At 36.8% G+C, this 23,317-nt stretch overlaps 1 protein-coding gene across 1 annotated transcript in view; it reads left to right on the top strand.

Annotated features, from left to right (window-relative positions):
• PTEN (phosphatase and tensin homolog) overlaps window positions 1-23,317 on the top strand; it is a 70,508-nt gene that overhangs the window by 4,158 nt on the left and 43,033 nt on the right. The window contains exons 2-3 of the mRNA XM_089510352.1: window positions 15,483-15,567; window positions 20,538-20,582. Coding sequence (XP_089366478.1) covers window positions 15,483-15,567; window positions 20,538-20,582 — 130 coding nt within the window. The remainder of the gene's footprint in view (window positions 1-15,482; window positions 15,568-20,537; window positions 20,583-23,317) is intronic.

The following is a 23,317-nucleotide window of genomic DNA, read 5'->3' as shown; positions in this document are numbered from 1 at the left end:
TATAGAGAAGGGGGCATTGTCAGACAATCAGATTAATAATTCCTTTACAGTCCAAATATCAGAGTAGCATAGTATATTTCTTTGGATGTAAGCCTCTCTGTGCAATAAGATTTACAGTACTTTAAGATTCACAATAAACTTATTTAGATCCACAGCCTGTATAAGGAGAAATTATAATTTGAGAGGTTTGCATGTGTTTTTCCCCAACGCAGCAGTTTGTGTAAAAAGTGTCTATGCATTAATGTGTGACAATGCAAGTGTGTATTTACTCCAAATGCAACTATCATGTTTCTTAAAATATTCAGTTCTTTAAGGCATTTGACAAATAGGTGTTTTTAATTATGCAGTTTTCCTAATTCAGACGTTGCTAAAATTAATATTAATTCCCTTTGCGTCTGAGATCCTAGTTTGATTTATCTCGCAAATTGAGCCATTAAATATCTAATTCATAGCAAAGTTCATTTCTTCTAATTTTGTGAATTGTAGTCTGTCAAATACTATGGAACAGTATCCCTTTAAGTTGGCATTAGCTGGCTTCTGTGCTTTAAAGTTGCAGTTAAAATGTGTGGATTTGTAAGGTTATGCAAACTAAATCTAAAGTTAAAAATTAACAAGCACTGTTTGTGTACACAGTTAAGTCACAACTCCTGGTCTTCTTTGGGTCCACAGTAGTTGACAGTGCAACTAGTCTGTGTTTTAATAATTGTGTGAAACAGAACTGAAATTGAACATGAGTCTTTCTTGGTATATTTTTATGTTTGTGACTGCACATATTATGTATGAAACTGTCTTATATACAGTCGGACCATTGGTCCACATAGGCTGTTATTTCTTACTCTGATGAATAGTGGGTCTCTCAGGCCTCAGGGACAAATCTTTTTCCGCCGTGCCACTAGAGATCCTTTTAAATTGGAGATATGAAATACTTAACTTGGGAATTCGTGGGTGCAGAGGCTGTGCTGTACTCTGCCGCTTATACGTTTATAATCTTATTTCATTTTAGTTTTGGGAGTCTGCTGTCGTATGGGAATGCGAATGTTAAGAAGGATTTCTGAGTAAAACCAGAAAGGAATTATTAATAAAGCAGGGCTTTATTTTAGATCTGGGCGGGAGTCATGTGGCTCTCCAGATGTTGTTGGACTACAGGTCCCAGGAGCCCATGCCAGCAATGAGAAATACTGGGCATTAAGTCTCAAAATACTATACCTGAAAGGATGTGTTATTTTTAGCCATTTTACACGAAGGGTTTTTAGTTCAAAACATCACATTTAAAATATTTCTAGATTTTAAACTTCATTTGAGTCAGAAGCCACTGCTATCAAGGCAGCCTTTTCAACCCTAGACCCAAATGTTGTTGGATTGTAAGCCCCCAAATGCCTAAATATTAGCCACAGTGGTTGAGGAATGGAAAGAGTTGTAGGTTGGGAATTTCTGGAGATCTTTGATAGGGAAAAACTAATGCCTTGATGTTGATGCATATAAATTATTATATCTAGTTCATAGGTCTGCTGTATTCATCTTAAAATAATATTTTGACCCTTCGTATATTCCACTTATCATTGTGAAAAGGGGATGATGGCATCCATAGTTCAAGTAAATTTTGGCACAATTTGTTTATATCATTTATGTTTCATATACAGCTCAATAGAAGTGATATCTAGTGCTATACACTGTGATGCTAACACCTTGATGTTGATGCATATAAATTATTATATATAGTTCATGGGTTAGCTGTATTTATCTTAATATAATAGTTTGACCCTTCGTATATTCCACTTATCATTGTGAAAAGGGGATGATGGCATCTATAGTTCAAGTAAATTTTGACATCCATAATTTGTTTATATCATTTATGTTTCATATACAGCTCAATAGTAGTGATACCTAGTGCTGTACATTGTGAATAAATTAACTGGTTTTCAGATAACTGTATAATAGTGTAAGAGAGATGATCTAAATGGCAAGACAGAATTCCTCATAGCGCACAGATTCCTAAGAATTTAGGGCTAAAATGAATAAAATTTCAAAAATACAAACGAGATGAAGGAAACAGAATTGTGTACCATGTCGGTAGTCCCACTTGTGCACACAAGTAAGTGTTGTTTTGGTATTTCTTGGGAACTGCCTTGGAGAAGCAGTGTGGTGTAGTGGTTTGAGAATTGGATTAGTTCTCCAGGAGTCCAGAGTTTGAATCCTCATTCCGTCGTGGGGAGTCACACTCTCAGCTTGAGAAGAGTGCAATGGCAAATCTCTTCCAAATAAATCTTGCTAAGGAAACCATAAGTCAGAATCAGTTTTAAAGTGTGTAGCAACTAAAAGCTGGCATGGTGCCCATATTGGGAGAAAGATGGGAAATAAAATAAATAAATGAATGAAATCCAGTGCTTCATAGCACACTGCTCACAGTGGAATAAAAGCGCACAGCGATGACTCTGGGCCCATACAGACAGGCCAAAATAAAGCTGCTTTGGTTCACTTTGGAGGTATACTGTTTAAACAATGCATACATCCTAAAAGGCCAGAAGCTGCGCTAAAGCCACGCTCCAGTCCTAAGGACTGGAGTGCAGCTTTGGTGCAGCTTCTGACCTCTTAAGATGCGTGTGTCATTTAAACAGCATACCTCCAAAGTGACCCGAAGCAGCTTCATTTTGGCCTGTCTGTATATGCCCATCCGTTTGTAGATGTAGTTTGTAGTGGGATTTACTACATGATGCCCATCAAGAAGTGGAAGGGCATCACAGGCAGAAGAAATTTCCCTTTCCCTCTTGAGCTCCATGAGGACTTTCACCGTAGTCCCAAAAAGTGTGTTGAAGCAGCATCAGTTAGATTTGGGTGAACTATAGGGCAATGAATGTCCACTTGGACTAAATAGGGTGCAACCTCTCATTAGGTGCATTGTGTATAAACATGATGAACATGTCCAGTAATAATCTGATCTCATCCAGAATAGGACAGTTTGTTTTCAATGTTACACAGTTTTTAGCTGAAGTGATAGTTGCTCTTTATGGGAAGTTCATAAAATACCGCTACAACAAATTCAGTTTCATTGATAAAAAGTCAGTTAAAAAAATAATTGATAACTAACGTCAAGTGATGGCATTGTGCTAATTCCACTAGAAAGCTAGTAGTTTTTAAATATGAAAGTAGATATGAGAATGGCCCCTTTTTGGTGTTGCTGTATTAAGGAGCACTTTATTCTGACTGGCATCTATAACATGAACTGGCCAGACAGTAATGTTTGTGTGCATACCTAACTATGCTGATAGGACTTAAAATAAAATCCATTTATATCAGCTAGTTTGTCATTATGGTTTCTGATTGCTTAGCTTCCATATTTTAATCACATTTTTATTCCTGTCTTTCTAAGGCTCTTGAGAATGATATATATATTTGCTATTGCAGCAGCCCCATGGGACAGGATATGCTAAGAAAAGTCCAAGGTGAGCTTCATGAGCAGTATTTGAAGCCACCTCTTCTCACCTGTATGTCAGATATTTATTAGCTGCAATATAATGGCTTTTATCATTGTAATAGATAATCTTCTGATAGATAGAATATCATCTGCTACAGTGGAAGAAAGGCACTTGGAATTGTAGCAAGAAAGACTTTACCTTCTTGGAGATTCCACCCATATATACAGTGTATGTTTCTAATACATAATTTCAACAACATATTTTGGCACCATTTTGGCTTTGCAAGAACCCATATTTATAAAAAATTTAGTGTGTTTGTGTGTATGTGTGTTTAATGGGAGAGTTATAGATAACAAAATCTTCCCATTGCAGATGTATGGTGGGCAAATCAAGCCATCACCCCAACAGTGTTTCCAAGCTATACAGTTTCCTGTTAGAAAGAATGCATCATTTGGCAGTGGCAAAGTTTGGCAGTGTCTTCCACTTGCATCTATCTGATTTCATTTGCAAAAAAACCAAAGAGAATTCTATTCTAGAGCTGACATTTATCTGAATTTTCCAGAAAGTTGCTAAATGGCTTTCTTACAGGCTTCATGCTTACCAATCTCTCTCTGGCTTTGCTTTGCGAACGAAGGTTCAGGAAGGACTCATCCCGCGCTTTGTACAAGCGCGTTGGTGACTAAAAAGGCCAATCCGGGATAAACGGGTCCGGTTGCAGAAAGCACAGCGGAAAGTCTCCTTGGGTGATGTTTCCGGGTTGCGGTTCTTTCTGCGTTGTCGTTTCTCTTCAAGATTCGTTCGGCGTGGGCTTTCGAAAAAGGCTGCAGCATAGTGGATAGTGCGTCTCCATGCCTCCTGATGGCTTACCAATACTGATAAGTGAAAAAAGTAAGACCGGTTCCTTTGATACTTATTGGTTTGGCCCTTAGTAATCATATTTCTTTATTTACATCTTGCTTTTCTCCTGACTTGGGAACTAAAGGTAGCTTACAACAAGATGAAAGCAAGGTGCAACCAAAAACCTCATAATGACATTGAAAAACAATTAATATAATAATTTATATGTAATATAAAAACACCAATAACTTGAAACAGTATAAAATGCTTTAAAAATAGTACTGTAAAGATAAAAGGATAAAAAAGCAGTGCACCCACCCCATTGGATGATTCTCCTGCACAAGGAGGGTATTCACCAAATTCCTGTTTTACTAAGAAGGGCTTTACCTGCTGGCAGAAGGAGAACAGAGAGAGGTCCAGGAGTTCCACAGCCTAGGAACAGCCATGAAATGTGGTTGCTGCAGGGGGAATACTTTATGTCAGTATGGGTAACTAAAAATACTGTGGTTGTGCTTGTGATGTATATGTTCTTTGCTTTCCTCAGTTGAATTTTTCTAGGAGTAAATTCAAAGCTATGGGTTTAAAAACAACTATTTTAGTACCATTTGACTGAGAATTATTCAGAGTGAAACCCAATACCAAACAATCAGTTCTAGCTAATGCGTGCTTTTCATGGTTCTGTCACAGAAAAGTTGGGAGGGGGGAGTATTTTCTTGGACAGATACAACCTGTGCTGGTTCTTCTGTGAAATATGTTTAAGTTGGCTGATGAGACGTTAAAAAGGTGACCTGTTTTAACATATATGTTAATGTCAGCTGAATAAAAAAGCAAGAAAAGATAAGTATGTAGCTGGAGACTATATATAGGGTATTTTGAGTAGATTGCATGTTTTTAAATTGAAAAATGTACTTGTCATACATGTACATACTTTCAAAACACCTATTGTTGGATACATCTTTTAATGTAGAAAAATATCCTTTTAATATTTTCCCTATTTTCCATGGAAAGTAATCCTTCTGAAAAAAATATGTAAAATGAATAGTGAATGAAAATACTGTACTTTTGGTTTGGCTTGGGAGATTTTTTCTGGTATATTTTCTAATATTTCAAAAGGAAGTTGTTGTCAATGGTAAATGAATAATAATGCCCTACTGCTGCTTTGGTAAATGTTCTAGTGGTAGTGGCGTAGTTCAGTAGCGATAAGATGGTGGGGGAAAATTCAGATAAATGCCAACTGTACACTGTGATTTTCTTCTTGCTTTGATCCTGGTTTTAAAAGCCCTTTATATGTAGCCCAAGTCCATGAAACTGATGGATCTCTTGTATTTCTTGTAATGCAGTTGCCCCTCCTAACTTGCAGATCTGAGATCCGCGACCTCTGTTATTTCTAATGGCGCATGTGCCATATTTAAGCCTATGAGACTGTTTTTGCGGGTTCTCCCCCAGAACGGATCCCCTGTGCAAATGGAGGGCTATCTGTATAGTACTCTAGCAAATTTGAAATCTTTAAGCATCTGAAGAAATATAACAGAAGTATTAAAATATATGCAAGGTTATAACTGAGTCATTAAGACATAAATGATGCACAGTCTAATTAAAATGTAAGTTTTTAGACATGGTGTGCTTGTATGCCTGCACTAATATCCTGAACTTTTTTCCTACAAGGAACTAAGCTAAAATGCATGTCCACACTCTAGGCTGTGAAGTCTCAGCTAATATGCTGAAGGTTTCTTTGAAGTAAGCCTACATTAGGCTACAGTCCCATACCCACATCTAGAAATAAGACCCATTGAATTCCCTTGGACTTCCTTCTGAATAAGCCTATATAGGGTTGTGCTTTTGGTTTACCTGAAGTGGAAGTTCCAAACTGATTGCTGTCATTTCAGCAATATATTATCCAGCCATTTTTCCTATGTGCCCTTACTACTATTAATATTTAATATTGTTATTAGAGTAAACAAATCAAGGTATGAACATTCTTGTTTAATTGCCTGGACAGTATTTGGCAGAAGTTTTGTTTGGTTTTCTTATATGTATGTACACAATGATTTCTACACATGCAACCATTTTCTTAGGATAAAAACATGTCAAACATATTACAAAGAAACAGCCAAATTATTGTGGAGTGATTATCATAATTCTATGTGGCAACATGTTATGTCAGTATTTATTCTGACACAAACTGTTAATATGCACATTGTCATGACTTTACTTCCTAGTATTAGAGCAGTTATTTGCTGCTTTGCCTTATGAGGAGTTGGGACATTCACATAAATTAATGCTTTTTATGTTCAAACTGCTTGGATTAAATTTTTAATCAGCATCATGCAAAATGAATGTTCAGGCAGACTTCTTAAAAGTATTTGTGCCATTGTTTGCAAAAGAGTCCATGGATTTCTTATTCCAAGGGCCTCCACAGCAGTTTGTGTACCCTTGCACCTTGCCACTTCCAAATTTACATTGCTATAGAAAGCAAAGCACTAGTTTTCAGCTGCCCCATGGCTCATACACTTGGGGGGGCTAGGGGGGACTAGCTGGAGAGGCTGAGAAAAACAGGTTGGACCTTCTGTTTATACCTTTTGAGTGCGTTTCTGTGCCGTCTTTCTCCCCAAAGGGACCCAAGGCGGCTCACAGATAAAACATTTAAAATCTCAATAAAATTCAAAACAATTAAAACACCTACATCCAGTATAAAATCACATAACATATACAGATGTTAAAAACAAACTGATGACCCACCTGCTCCGTAAAAAATGCCCTGCTATACATTATATACAAAATGCCTTCTCTTGCCTCTCGCAGGTTCATATGGGGAGATTTGTGCTTTGTATTCATGCAGTTCTTTTTGGAGTATTTTGCCTGTTTCTACTATTTGCTTTTTGTGGGGTATAGGATTTGGGGGGCACTTATGTGGAGGTATGTGGGCTTTCAGTATGTATTTGGGGGTACATGTTTGCTTATGTATAGTGTGCAGCAGCATCAGTTTTTCCCCCCAGCAAAACCAGTATTTTGTTTTGCTTTATTTTGGGATTGTGGATAGTTTGATGAAAATGTGGGGACAATGCATGGTTGCTGTAGAAAGAGAGAGAGAGAGAGAGAAAGAGATACAAGTAGAAAAGGTATAGAAAATAGAAATGTTGTAATATAAATGTACATTGCAGTTACATCTGTAGCACATAAAGTTCTGGTGACTACACCAGAACAAGAACACTGTACATCTGGAAGTGGAAAAAGAACAACCAGAATGTTCAAGGAGTGGAATAACTCCCCTATGCCAAAATATTGCAATGTTTGAGCATAGGAATAAGGGTAGACATGATAGAAAAGTCTAATTGCATGGTATGAAGAAAGTGGAGAAGGAGCAGCTTTCCCCTCATTCTCATAATAGTAGAACCTGATGTCATCTATGGAAAGCATAATGCTAAGAGAGCCAAGAAGGGAAATATAATACTTCTTCACACAGTGTATAATTAAAATTGTGGACTAGACTGTCAAAAGAAGTAGTGAAAGCTGTAAATTTAGGCTCTTTTGAAAGGGGTTTAGAAAGGATTCATAGAGGATAGGGCAGTAGTGGCAACTAGTCAGCATAGCTGTCACTTCCAGGATCAGAAGAATAATGCCTTCATATATCAGTTGCTGGAGCATATGTGAGGATTGCAGTTGTGCTCTGCTGTTTGCTTTTCTATAAAGTGTTCTATTAGAGCAAGAAACTGATTTGTGAAATTGGTGTGTTGTGGTAGTAAATCTACTGGTTAGCTACACCTTTTACAGCAACCATTTTGTTATGTTGCTCCTTATGTGCACTCAACTTCAGATATGCTCTTGAACTCAAAAAGTTTGAGGAATTCTGTCCTGAAACAAACCCTGAAAGCAACTTGACATCTGTTAACCTTCCCATCAAAGCCTCCAAGGAAATTCGTCAGATCTTCCATTGTTGAGTTGTTCTTAACACTCAGCAAGATTTTCAAATTTTTAAAATCAACTTCCCTCTATTTTTATTATTTCTTCTAATTGTCACCATATCTCCATCTTTGTTGAACAGAATCAGTTCATAAATTATTTAGTATTGATAGACCAAGTTAACGTTTTAAGTCTTAACTCACTTCAGATTGAGATTACACAGAATGATCAAGGATAAATTTGTCAGCATTAATTTTTCCCATAAAGCTGTGATGGTATGGCAGAACTAATGGGAATACCAATATGAAAGGGATTATTTTTTAAAAAAGGAATATATTTTACTAGCATAAGTAGAGTACACACACATTTCTTGAAGCATATGTCTCTGTAGTGTTAGGAACAACATGTTGGGTTGGATGGGCCTTTGGGCTGCTCTTACTATGTTGCAAATCCTTTCCTCTTTATATACTGTACATAGTTTTTTGCATTGAACACAAATTAGACATTCACTACAGGTTGATTGCAGTGGTATGAGTAATTGTTTCAGATTTTCAGGACACTGTTACTCTCAATGCAATATGTAATGGTCTCAGAGCTTTTTTTGTTTGCCACTATATCATTTGGCGCATACTTTGTTTATCTGTTGTAATCTTTAAATTTACCTAGTTCTTTAGCCGCCCCGATTGCATCTTGTAGAGGGGCAGGATATAAATCCATTTTATTATTATTTTATTATTGTTCTTTCTTCTTCCTTCCATTGTATGCTTGTGCATTCCCTCTTTCTCACTTTTCCTTGCACCAACCTTTTCATATATGGGTTTTCATGTTAAAGGTACAACATCTTTCCTTTCCCTCCCATCAAAATGTAACATATTTAATTATCCCTGGAAACATGCTTTAGTTTGTTTTCTATGCGGTGTTTGCAGCACCTCTAATTTGATTACTGTATTGTCAACCCTTTCAGCTCATCCATTGATACAGTACATAAAAGAACCCCACATTGCACTGCTGGGTGCCTAATTTGATATTGATCTATTTTACCAGATTCCTTGTGCTACTTTTCAACTAATTTTTATTCCTTTTCCAATATATTCTTTCTATCACAGCATTTCCTGTGAGGTTGTCATGGAGATATTGGTCAGAAGACCTGGTAAAGATTTTTCACTTGGTTATTCTTCTCCTGATCAGTCATATTACTAAAAAGCAAATGTATTTGGATTGGTGCATCTTATTGCAAACCATTTGACAGCTATCTCTTCATTTCGTTAGAGGTTGCTCTCTTCCATGGAAACCAAACTGTAATCTTGCAGCTTCCAAAATATCCACACTGCATTTTTGTTCTTCATTTTGTTTGGGGCCATGCCAGTTTTCCACTAGTTCACACGCATAGAATTGGTAATGGTTTTGAGAGCCCAACTAACTCTTGTTGAATGTCCTTAGGCTTCTCTGACTTGAATGTGTTTATGTTTTCCAAGATTTCTTAATTTGATCCTTATCATGACTTGTGACTTTTCCTACCCTGGCTGTTTAGTCTGTTTATTAAATATTCTATATTAAAAATAAAATAACTGCATGTAAATTATTAAATAATTTTACAGTTATTTTATGCCTTTTATTTCCTACTGGCCTGACCTTTTTAAATAATTTATTTTTAGATACCTCTGCGTTTCTGTCGAAAACTTCATTGTAGATAAACTAATAATGACAGATCTTCAGTTATGTGTTCAACCAGGTCTCCTTTAGGTATTTGGTTTTTTTTTTTCTCCTTTCTTTTTTTAACGGCGCAGATATCTTGAAAGGGAAAAGCTATCCTTGGACCTACTTCCTGATCAGTACTCCTGTGTGTTTTCTAAATCACTGGTGCAGTGCTGGTCCTAACATGCTGATAATGAATAAATCCTGTGATATGTTTTCTTTGAAGAAAGTCCCATTGATTTCAAACTTACAAATGTCTAAAAAAGTGTGCAGTTTAGTAATGCAAGACTGTATTTTTGCAGGCCCTGTGTTGTACCATGCAACTTTAACATAAGAAAAACAAATTATATTCTGATATCTACTGCTTGGGCAGCCCCAGCTACACCATAGTTCCAGTATTTCTTCCTGTTAAAGGCTGAGAGAGAGAGGGAGGGCCTTTCCTCTTTTAAAACACCTAGTACACTTGCAATCAGAAGTAAACTGAGTTAATTTTGGAGTTGATAAGTAATGGGGAAAAAACCCAGGTGACTAGAAGGTTTGCACACCACATTTTCCTGGAGATCAGTTCTTTTGGAGTTAAAAATTATAGGCGGGTTACAAACCGCCATAAAATACGTATTGACTACATATTAGGATTAGGAAGGGGCGGTGCTTCCACACCCCCTAACCCTAGTACATAGTCAATACGTATAATATGGCGGCAGCGGTTCCACACGGCCGCTGCCATATTGACATAGCGGACGCTGTGTGTCCGCACGTCGCGTGGCGCTTATGACGTCGCGAGTGTGCCATTGGCGCCTCGCGGCGTCATAACTGCGCTGCATGAAGAAGCTCCACTTTGGAGCTTCTTTTTTGCTCCGTGAGGGAGTCGCGCGGTTTGGCTGCTGCGGCTCCCTCGCGGAGCAAACAGTGCCAGCAGACCGCCGCAAAGCTGCAGTCTGTAATGCTCCATAGTTCCCAAAATATGGCTCTGTTGTCATATTCTCCTTGTCCTGATCGCTTTGTTGCTATATCATACCATTGTTATGTTCTGGTGTATAGGTAATAGGCTGATGTAACTAAGCTTGCTGCTAATAATTGGTCAGTCAATGAGGGAGAGAGGCAGGTCATTAGATACAGTTGTCACATAATAAAATGGGATGTACATTTAATATATTCATGTACATAACTGCACTGATAGAATATGCTTAAAAGAATTCTGAGACCTTTTTTGTGTGTAGTGACACCAAATTAATCAATTTTTCTCTGTAATGTTAATAAACTAGTAATTTCTTCCATCAGAACCTTTTCAATTGCTAGTCATTTATTCACAAATTACAGATAAATTACCATATGTAAGATATATATGTGTGTGTGCGCATGCGTGCAAACACATACACACACCTTCAAGTATCCTGTTACTGTATGGTGACCCATAAATTTCATAGGGTTTTCTTGGGCAAGGAATACTTAGAGATGGTTTCTGCTGTGAAAAAAACAATGTAAGGGGACACAGATTTGGAAACTATTTCTTATCAAATCTTGATTTTATTATTTTTGCAGCAGAACAGAATGACAGTTGGAAATAATTGTCTTTGTAGCTTTCTTGCCCTGTTTCGTACTGTTGTGTAACGAATTAAATGGTGCTTTTTTTTTAATTAGGAAAAAAATACAGTAAAGCCACTACTTAAACTTCCAAGGTACAATAAGACTGGATTATATAGTGACCCCACTGGGGCCATTCCTGCTTCCCCATAAAGTGATGGAAGGAAGACAACACAACAACATAGCATGGTGTGCAGTTCAATGAATGGCTTTTCTACACATACTTTGTGGAGCCCCATTCACTGTGAGAAAAACAATTGGGAAGTCTTTATATGTGAGAAAGCTCAGCAACGGAGAGATTCTAGTAATGTCTGCTTACATTGAGTGTATGCCCAGCTCTGCTATACTTTCATTCTTTCCCCAACCTGCCTACTGTTCTACTCCCACAGAAATCACAGCAATTTCTTTTTGGTGTTGTGAGACTTACCAGGAACTTACAGGTGTTACAGAGTTAATTGTCAGGCATTACTGCTATAGTAGCATGACTTTTATGTTTCTTAGATTTGCAGCCAAAAGGGAGGTGTAAGGTAAAACTTACAGGTATAGGAGAATTTTACTGTGTTTTTCTTGCTGTGGAAAAATGCAGTAATGGGGGGGGGGGGGGTGGCGCTTAAAGATCAATCAGTCTTTTTGAAGCCAGAAAACCAAGAAGGTGGTGCAGTTCAGCAATCATCTATTACATTTGAGTCCTAAAGTAGTGTTTCAGGAAAAACACCACAAATGGGTGTTGGGTATGTGTATTTGAGAGAGAGAGAGAGAGAAGGAGATATAATCTGCTCTTTGTTTGGGAACAAATGCTTAGTGCTGGAAAGTAGCAAATTATATGGCAAAGATTATGTTAAATATTCTTTCAACAACAGCCATTTATCATTTCTAAACTGTATTCCTGTGCTGGCCAATAATAATAGTCTAGATGCCTTCCAATAATATTGAAATGAAACTTTATAGAAGCTATAATGTAATGTAAAAATTCTAGCAGCGGACAGTAAAATTAGTATAATAAAAATAACCAAGCAATAATAAGTGTAGATGTTAAAAAGATAGATTTCAAAAGGCTTGGAAAAACAAGCCCTTCACCTGGCACCGAACAGGTCAGAGTTAAGTACAGTCGGCCCTTCTTATACATGGATTTTTTATACACGGATTTAAGCATACACGGTTTGAAAATGTTCCAAAAAAGTATAAATTTACTTTGATTTTCCATTTTTATAAGGGACACCATTTTGCTATGTCATTATATGTAATAGGACTTGAGCATACACGGACTTTGTTATACATGGGGGATCTTGGAACCAAACCCCAGCGTATAACAAGGGTCCACTGTACCAGTCTTTGGGAGAAGACTCCACTAAGAACCACTCCGTTGCCACCAAAAAAGGCCCTTTCTTTACTAGCCTTCCACTATATCTCACCTAGGCAGCAGAGTTGGTGAAAGGGCTTTGAAGACCAGCTGGTGTTTATGGAACTGTTTCTTGTTACTGTAATTTTTGCCTTCAACTCATTCCTGACTTTGAATGACTGTTTACCACAGAGTTTTCTTGGCAAGAGTTGTTAGGAGGGGATTTGTCCTTGCCTTCTTTTGAATCTGAGAGAATATGACTTGCCCAAGGTTATCTTAAGCCCCTTGGTAGGTTATTTGTACATTTACATATCTGTAATAATACTAATTAATTCAATTAATTTAGATTAATCAAAATTTTAAGGAAAAGTAAACTTTTCCCAGGTACTCTGACAGTATTTCTCCTGGTACCCCATCCCTGCCAAGTTGATGGAATGACACTTTGGATTTGTGTATTAACAAACTACCGTATATACTCGACTATAAGTCGACTTCACGTATAAGTCGAAGGCAGGTTTTGGGACCAAAATTATGGATTTTGATATGACGCATGGATAAATCAAGAGTAAAAGTTAGGGGGATGTAAAGGATGAAGCAAAGGAAAACAGTGCCAAAGAACTTTCAAAATTCAAGCAGACATAACTATTTGTGCTCATACAAAAGTCTGAATGGTTGAGAGAGTAGAAGGGGGTCAGTGCTTCCAGAGTAGATTAAAGTCTTGCCTTTCACCAGGGGATGGTTTTATCTTGCATGTTTTATGTTTTTGTGTTTTAAAGGCAGAAAGCTTTGTAATATTGTTATTACTAACTGTTACGATTTTGATTCTGTTTTTGTTTCTGTTGAATGCATAAAGTAATCCAACTAATAACAATGAACATGTAATTGTTCTCCCCCCATATGCTGTTATAGTCTCTAGATTTTTTACCGTTTGTAATCTCTATGTGATACAATATTGTAGCTTAATGTGACAGTGTGAGAACTATAATGTTAATATAGTCCCCATACAGACAGGCCAAAATAAAGCTGCTTCGAGTCACTTTGGAAGTATGCTGTTTAAATGATGCATGCGTCCTAAGAGTCCGGAAGCTGCGCCAAAGCCATGATCCAGTCCTAAGGACTGGAGAGCAGCTTTGGCGTAGCTTCTGGACTCTTAGAATGCATGCATCATTTAAACAGCATACTTCCAAAGTGATCCGAAGCAGCTTTATTTTGGTTTGTCTGTATGGGGCCTTAGAATAACTTGCTTAAAAGTTGCATTATTAAAAAAGAATTATCTAGCCATATGGATTAGTGGTTGGTGTGATGGAGATGGGGTTGGAAGGGAAGCCACCATTGTAATGTAGTACTAACTGTGTTAGTAACTGTATTATCAATTATTTGGTATTAGTAATACTAATTTACATAGTCCTAATTAGAACATTGAACAAACTGAATCATGATACTCTGTTTCATGAATTAAGTTTGACATCAGATTGACAATTAATGTTGCCAAAGGGCCACTTTTAAAAAGAAGCTAGAGTACTAGGCTTGCACATCTCTTCTCTCTGCCCATGCTAAGGGAGTTGTTGTTGGTAACTTCCCTCAAGTCAGTTTTGACACATGGCAACTCTGGATGAGAGATCTTCAAGAACCCCTTTGCACTTTCTCCCTTGATCTTTCTTAGTAGTTGTTCCAGGTCTTTGAGGTTTTCTGCTAGTATTATGGTGTCATCTGTGTATCTTAGATTGTTGATACTCCGCCCTCCTATTTTTACTCTTCTTTCTTCTGTTTCCAAGTTTGCTTTTCTTATAACATGTTCTGCATTATAAGTTGAACAGGTAGGGTGATAAGGTAGTAGGAGTGGAAAACAATGGTCCTCAAGGAATTGTAAGCTGTTGTTCCTTGCTTTGTGAATTTGAGTGTGGGTATGTATGAGGATTGATTCCCAAAAATCTGTTCTGTGTGATTATTTGCATTTGGTGAAATGCACCAGCTCTTCTATGCTCATATTCAAATGTATGAAATTTTAGAGAGGTACAGTCTCCAGGATGTGGAGACTTACTAAGGGATGTTGTTCTTAGTGTAGTCCTCACCTGCACTGCAGTATGCAGTTAGGGGAGCATATTTTGTTTGTTCTGTAACATGGATGAGAAAACAAATCCTTGTTTATTAGACCACTGTTGTACACTTCTTTTGTGCACTTAATTTGCCTTGCTGTGGTAAGAGATTTTTCTCTCCTTTTCCTTAATGGGTTATTACTACTTTGAATTTATTTTTCAGTGGAAAAATTCTTAACTACAACATGTCATTAGATCTTTTAAAAATACTTCTTGCCTCTTAAGTTTATTATTTTTCAAGCTGTTGTGTGTCTTCAAGTCATTTCTGACATGGTGATCCTATCACAGGGTTTTCTTGGCAAGGTGTGTTCAAAGGGGGTTTGCCTCCCTCTGAGCCTGAGAGAGAGTGACTTGCTCAGGATCACCCAGTGGGTTTCCTGGCTGGGTGTGGTTTCCTTGTTCTCCAGAGTTTAGTCCAACACTAAAAGCATTACACCATACTGGGTTTCTGGTATCTTTCTAATGCCAATAGTTTAATAATGGTACTTGGTCTTTATTTACATAGAATTGCAGAGCTTTTCATCTGAGTGCTATCTAAATCCAATTTATATAGCTAAATACATGAAGCATATTAATTTATTTTGTTATGTTAATATTTGCCTTAACTTGAATATTCAGATATTTATCCAAATATAATTGCAATGGGCTTTCCTGCAGAACGACTTGAAGGAGTATACAGAAACAACATTGATGACGTTGTAAGGTAAAGTGTCTTCATTAATTGTTTTGACTGTTTTAATATGTTTGTGGTTTGTCAGTCTGTTTAGCCTTTGAGTTCAGTTTTTGTTGCAAATGATGCATAAGATATTAGATGAGAAAAATACTGTATAAATTTTGTGATGGACTTCTGTTCTGCAAAAGGAAAAAAAATCCCACTATACTGGGAAATCCTGAGGTTCACCTCAGAGAAAGTGTGCAAATTTTATTTAGTTCAAAAATATGAAGAGTGAATTCTGTTAAGGTGTGTTCTTGTCCACAGGACACTCATTTTGTGAAATTATACCTGATTTGTGAAATTATATCTGATTTCATACAAATTGTGAATTGGATATCTGTATATACATGTTATTACCATATCTGAAACCAAACCAAACCAAAGGTTTAAGATACTTTCCAGAATAAAGACCAATAAGAGCAGCATTGTTTTGTCTCATCAAAACATTTAAGCAGTATATTGCCTTGATTTCCCAGTGACCTTTTCTAATTTGAGGTCAGCCCTGGTCCAGTGGTGGGTTTGGCTTCCTCATAGGTGAATATTAGGCTGGATTGAATTTTATCAAAAGTAGATTTTAGACAGTTGGAGCATGGGCAGCTAGTTCTCCTAAACAGAGTGTTAACTATCAGGATCTAAAAACATATTTCAGTGCTGAAAAGTGAAATGTATCTAAAATAGTATAGCAGCATTAGTTCTTTAAATAATTAATAGTCCCCACATGCATGATCAACTCCAGCCTGAAGAACCAAAGCCATTCCAGGAGTGAAGTGTCATTAACTTCATAAAACTATTAACAAAGTTGTTGGATGCAATTTGTAAACGTGACTCTCTGTGTTGCCCTTTCAGATGGCTTTCTAAACACTTGGCAGATTCTTTCTTTGGTTCTCATCTTTTAGTGGCATAATGCTGTTGGTCACAGCTTTAAAGAGTTATGAGAAGCATCTGTAATAGGGCTGCTGCTGCTGGGCTTCTTTCAGCCTAGATTAGGGAAATATGTTGCAGGAGATAGAAAAGATGATGAGGTGCAGTTTTTCTCTTTCGGCTGCCTGATATATAGTTTTGTGCAGGTTTCTTTTTATAAACTATTGTATTTGAACATTTTAATTTTAGCTTGTTGAATGTCAGTAGTCTTTAAAACATATACAGCATGCACACAGACACAACAAAATTGGTTGCACATGAAACAACATGTAAAAGGATGTCTTCTACATAGACCTAAACATTTGATTCTCATTCCTAGAAATCTTGTCATATTATGTTTACTTTAAATATGGAAGGGTATGTTTTACAGGGACTATGCTCTTTCTTGAGGCATGAGGATATAGATACAAAGTTTGAAATGCGTGCTTTTATATAGAGGGATACACAGATTTTAGGCTCTTTAAGTATATTTTTAGCATATACAGATTTAAGTAGTTGTTGCTTGTGATAGTAATTGTTGTTGGGAAATTTATCTTGATGCTGCAAGTTACATCTGTGAAGTTGAGATATTCTTAACACAAAAGGTGAAGAGGGATAAAGAGGGGGGAAATCAATTAAGGTCAAAGCTGAGGAAAAGTGTTATTCTTCCACAGAAAACATATTTAGTGAGTACCAGATGAGTCAAATAGAAGAATACTGAAACAGTTACTCCTGTGTTGTTATATGCATTGTACATGTACAGTCATCCCTCCATATTTGCGGCTTTGATATTTGCGGATTTGATTATTCACGGATTTCATTAATATGTTCTCTCTAGGACTGTCTAGTTCCTCCAGTGCAACTCTGTGGTCAACTTTAAAAGTTGCACTGAAAGACCATTTGTAGCTACTCCAGTGCCATTCTATGGTCAGTGTATGTTGGACATTGACCACAGAGTTGCACTGGAGGACCTAGAGATTCCTAGAGAGGTGTCCTTCAGGTAAAAACAGTGTTTTTGTAATTTGCGGTTTTTCCATATTCACGGGGGTCTTGTTCCCCTAACCCTAGCGAATATGGAGGGGCAACTGTAGTTCCTAGATAGTTACATTAATCTCCAAGATTATATAGAAAGCAGAAAAGGCTTGCCCTAGAATGTTGACAGTATAAAACTGGGACAATATAAGGCTTGGGAGCATGGTGTAGGGTTGTGAAGTAGACTATGATAAGAAGAAAACTATCAAGATGATAGTCATTGTTTGAAATTAGGTTGGTGACAGTATTCTTGAAAGATAGGTGGAGCCTTTTTAACATACAGATCGTCTAAAAGGTAACCTGGTTTAAAATAAATATATTAATTAAACGCAAAGATACCATCTATGGGTGAATCTGAACTGCAGAAATAATCCAATTTGATCCCACTTTAACTGCCATGGCTCAGTGCTATGGAAGTCTGGGAATTGTAGTACAGTTGTACAATTGCCAGAATTCCATCACATTGAGACGTGGCAGTTAAAGTGGAGTCAAGCCAGATTATTTCTGCAGTACGGATGCAGCCAAAGAAAATGGAAGTTAAGGCTCTTGCAGAATGAGACAAGTATTGAAAGCATAATTGTTGTTACTATTTATTATTATTGATTCATTTACATACCATTTACATATCATCATTTCTCAGTGCTGAGATTCAAAGCAATGTATAAAGTATTAAAACCAGTACAGATTAAAAAACATTACAGAAGCAGCAGTAACATACACGTGTGTGCGCTCATACACTTTATTTAAAAAACAATCTGAAGAATTAAAACCATTTAAAATTCAGTAAAATACGGAATATAAAAAATTATCAAAACAGCTCCCACTTAAAAGCCGTTGCAGTAATTTGGCAGAATTGGAAAGATTTCACTTGCTGGGAGAAGGAGAGCAAAGAGGGAAGCCATCCTAGCCTTCCTAGGGAGGGAGTTCTGAGAGTAATCGCTGAGAGAAGGCCCTTTCCCTTCTCTGAAGATGTCAGCCACAGATGCTGGCAAAACGTCAGGAATAAACTCTTCTAGAACTTGGCCACATAGCCCGAAAAACCCACAAAAAACTAAGGCCCTTTTCCTTGTTCCCACCAAATATGCCTAGGAAGGTAATAGGAGAAAGAGAAGGGCCTCTTCGGAGGATCTCAGACCTCAAACAAGCTCATATAGGGCAGTACAGTCCTTCAGGTAGCCTGGACTCAACCCATTTAAGACTTTGTATGTCACAGACAGCACTTTGAATTGTACCTAGAAACAGACTAGGAGCCAGCAGAGCTATTTCAACAAGGTAGTTGTATGTCCTTGTAGAAGACCCCGGTTAACATTATGGCTGCCTCTCTTAAGGCCAGCAGAAGTTTCTGAGCACTCTACAAAGGCAGTCCCACATCATTATAGTAGCCCAAATGAGTTGAACCCAAAGGCATGTGTCACCATGATCAGATCAAACATCTCCAGGAATGGAATGATTACAGGTGGTGCGGTAGCTTTAACTGCAATGTTTGTTGATCTTTATATCAGCCCCACATTTCATGTACTGATGTGGCTTGATACCATGCACCAGGAAATAGCAAGTCTGGACAGGTACTATAATCTAGATGAGGCCGTTTCATATTTTGCCAAGATTACTGAATGTGCCCATATGGATGATCTTCTGTTTTATACCCAAATATCTGAGCGCTTTAGTGTCTAAAACTATTTATCGCTTAACTGAACCAGAAATTTGATTTGGGCCAAAATGTAAAACTTTACTTACAGTGTCTCTTGTGTACTTGAAGTCATGGTTATAGTTAGAATATGTTTCATTAACTGCAGTGGGGGAGTTAACTGGGATATGTGGATGAACTGATAAGTTAGCACCCTATAAAAGGGTGATGGGTTGGCCCCAGGGTTTATATTCTAATTAGTAATATGTATGGCAGCTAGCTTATATAAAGCACCGAGCAATGCAGATGTTGTTTACACTTTTGTAAGTATATTAAACTTTTTTTTTTAAATCAAAGAACCATTATTGGATAAATTGCTCTGAACCAGTAAGTTTAGGTGATGGTATGAGAGAGCATAAAATCATAACAGTTTACTGAGTGTGCATGCCGTATTGGGGTTGATTCAATACCCTGTATTTTTATTGGTTACTCGGGGTTCAGTATGATGGTTATATCTAGTAGCTTCTCCAGTATCCACTTTTAAAAACCCTTGTTTGTGGATGCTTCCACTTTTTAAAAAACGTATAGCTGGGTAAGCATGATAATATTTTAGATAATTCGCAGTTGCTATAATTTGATGCTGAGACTTATTGCAAGACATCTAGAAAATTTAACATTGCACAAATAATATCTGGCCTTAATGTCCAGAATAAACTGTGTGTGCAGTGTGGCTGTGACTATCATTATTTTCCCCAAAGTACTTCATTTGCCTAAGCCTACTTTAAACTATGGTTTAGTGGCTTGATGTGTGCATGTGCCCTTTGTAAGATCTCGCTTGGGCCTGTGAAGTTGTGCAAAATACTGGTTTCTATTTTTTCTTTCTTTTGGAGTTTAAAGAGCATTGATTCAAGAGATCAGTTTTACCAAAGATGCTTCTTTGACTGGCATTTGCATCTATCCTAGTGGAATCCTAGGTTTGCTTTTTCACTATAGTCTTATCCTCACATAGCAAGTTCAGAAAGTGTGCATAGGCAATGAGATTTGGAGACTGATCAGATTAGAGTTGTGCTTCAACTTTTTTCAACTTAATCGGGGAATAATCACCACTGAATTTAGAACAGATATTTTGGTAAGTATGAGCAAAAGTAGAATGATAATATAGTCTGTGGGAACAGATTCTGAATTGTTAGTTTGATTTGAAATTAATTCTATGAAATCCAAAATTAAATCTTACTTTTAAGAATTCCAGTTACAGCTATAAAATTACTTAGGAACAACATTTGCAAAATGGTATTTACAAGGTGTTACAACTTTAATTCTGAAACATGAATAACCAGACTGTTTCCTAGATTTAAATATGCAGTTAAATCTATATTTAACTTCTATGTTTTTCTTTAAGGTTTTTGGATTCAAAACATAAAAACCATTACAAGATATACAATCTGTAAGTATGTTTTTCATTTATACCTGCTGTCATGTACTGGCCTTGAATATGATTTGTAGATTAAATGAAATTTGTTTTAATATTAAGCTAGACTTCAGAAGTACTCTGCTGAGTTAAATATTCAAAAATGATGAATGTAGGCATGGTTTAATTATTTGATGGGGTGATGTTATTGGAAAGATGAATGTTAGCGGCTTGAAAGAAAACCCATGTTGAATCCTGTAACACTGTGATAAAGGAAGATTATTCAAATATATTGGGTTGATTTGATGATATCTTCACATTAATATAAAATTATTGTGTATTGTTTCATTACAGTCTTTTTTCTGGAAAGTGTTAGTTTGCTATTCTTAGGCTATATTTGTGTGCCAGATTTTTTCTCTTTGTTGTGTAGTTAAATTTAATGTAAATGAGTCTTAAAGTTTATTTCAGGGGTGGGGAAAGCATGATCCATGGGTCACGTGCGTCCTCCATAATCCACATTTACAGTCTTTCTGGAACAGTTCCCCAAATTCCCCCCCCCCTTTAAAAAAATCACGTTTATTTTCAGATAATTTGTTTTCAAAAATTGCTCAAAAAAGCCTTCTGGTTACATAATGATATTCCCAAGACCCCAATGCTTCTATTTTTATCACTTTCCTTGCCAAAATGGCAACCAGAAGTGATGTGAGGTTACTTCTGGTTGCCATTTTGAGAAGACGTAAGTATTATTTATTTATTTTATTTTTATCCCGCCTTTCTCCCAAAATGGGACCCAAGGCGGCGAACATATATACACATAAGTTAAAATTGTACACTTAAAATCATAATATAAAAATTACAAATATAAAATTTTTAAAGCATACAGAGTTAAAATTAAACAGTCCAAGTCCAACCCCTCTCATCTCCCAATAAAACCAAGCCTGCTAGATCTCAAAAGGCCTGTTTAAACAAAAATGTCTTTGCCTGCCTAGGAAAGGCCGGCAGTGAGGTGTCCAGCCTAATCTCCTGTGGAAAGGAGTTCCACAGGGAAGGAGCAGCCACTGAGAAGGCTCTCTCTCGAGTCCTCACCAGGCGAGCCTGGGATGGTGGTGGGACCGAGAGTATGTTGTGATGCTCTGTGAGCAGTGTAGTCCAAAGTGGGTGGGGGAGGAAATGATCTCTGGTCCCTGTGCAGTTTCCAACTCACTAGTCAGTAGTAATTTTGGAAGAAACTACTCATCATTTTTTAATAATTTTAAAAAGAAACATTATTTAAAAAGTAGTAATTCGTAATGAAGCAAATACCTAATCCTAATGTTTCACATCTGATTTTCTTTTACTGTTATGCTGAAATCATAAATATGATTTTGAATCCAACTTTTAACTTAAGATACTTTTATTAATTTATCACTATGTTGAAGAAATGATGCATTTTTCATGATTCAGAGGTTCTGATTTGAAAAAGTTGAGCTTTCACTAAACTAGCAGTGGCAATGTTATCTGTCTTCTAGGGAGTATAAGATCAGAGTAACATCAGTTACCAGTCCAGAATGTTAATCAATAGTAGTAATCCCAGTTGAACTTCCAATACACACCTCTTCACGGCCATACTATCCTACTGGTTTCCAACTTCTTGTCTTTTAGGATTCTGCTTTTCATGCTGTATGTGATAAATTCTTAGACAGAGAACAAACAGTACATGAAAATGAATGACTTTAATTGAATAAAAATATTTCATTTCAAACAAGATATTATTTTTAGAAGAAATGTGTGCTCTGTAGTAATATGGTTCCTGACAGCTACTGTATTTAGTGTATCTATTGTATTGTCTGCTTGATTTTATGTAAGTAAACTGGTTGCCAACATACATAGTTTAAAAGATGTTTCCTGTGATTTAGGTATCCCTATTAAGTACAAAATAAGAAAATCAGAATATTAAATTCCTCCAAAGGTAGATGTGCAATGTATTTCCAAAGTTATCTCTCTGGATTTGCAAACTAATGAATCATATTGGGAGAAATGTGAAATCCTCCATTATGTAGAATTAACAGTGCCTAACTGTATTTTAAATTAAAATACAAAATAAGTTTTTATGATACTATTTAAGAAGAACTATTTACATCGAACAGATTCCATCCTATAAATATTCAGGAATAATTATGCATGAAAAGGGTCTTGCTAACTTACACCAAAAAGAATTTGGTAATGAATGCTCAAAGAAGCATCAGAGCACAGAATAAGTAAAAGGTAGTACAGGAATATCTTGTTAATCTAAATGAATTTATGTCTCCAGAGCCAAATGAACTACACTCGTCCCTCCACATTCGTTGGGGTTAGGGACACAGGATCCCTGTGAAAGTGGAGAAAAATGCAAATAAATAAACAGTACTTTTTTAACCTGAGAAAACACCTTTCTAGGAAGTTCTAGGTCCTCCAGCAGAGCTCTGTGGTAAACATCTGCCAGAATTTGACCATAGAATCATGTTGCAGGACCTACAAATGCCCAGAGAATCTTTTAGTCCTCTAGTGCAACTCTATGGTCAACATCTAGCAAAATCTCTCTGGAGGACCTAGTGGTATTCCTAGAGACAGCATATTAATCAAATCCACAAATAATCAAATCTGCAGAAGTCAAAGCCACAAATGTGGAGGGCCAAGTGTACATCCAATGGTGTTAAAAGAATTGGCAGAAGCAGTCTTAGAGCCATTGTCAATAACCATTGAGAATTGCTTTTAGCTTTTGTGGGACTGGAACTCCCAGAAGTCCTAGCCAG

Source organism: Sceloporus occidentalis, unplaced genomic scaffold (assembly GCF_023333645.1).
Source record: "Sceloporus occidentalis isolate IW3139 unplaced genomic scaffold, rSceOcc1.0.p SCAF_2, whole genome shotgun sequence".
NCBI classification, from domain to species: Eukaryota; Metazoa; Chordata; class Lepidosauria; order Squamata; family Phrynosomatidae; genus Sceloporus; species Sceloporus occidentalis.
The sequence above is the reverse complement of the archived record's forward strand: the minus strand, read 5'-3'. Positions and strand labels throughout refer to the sequence as shown.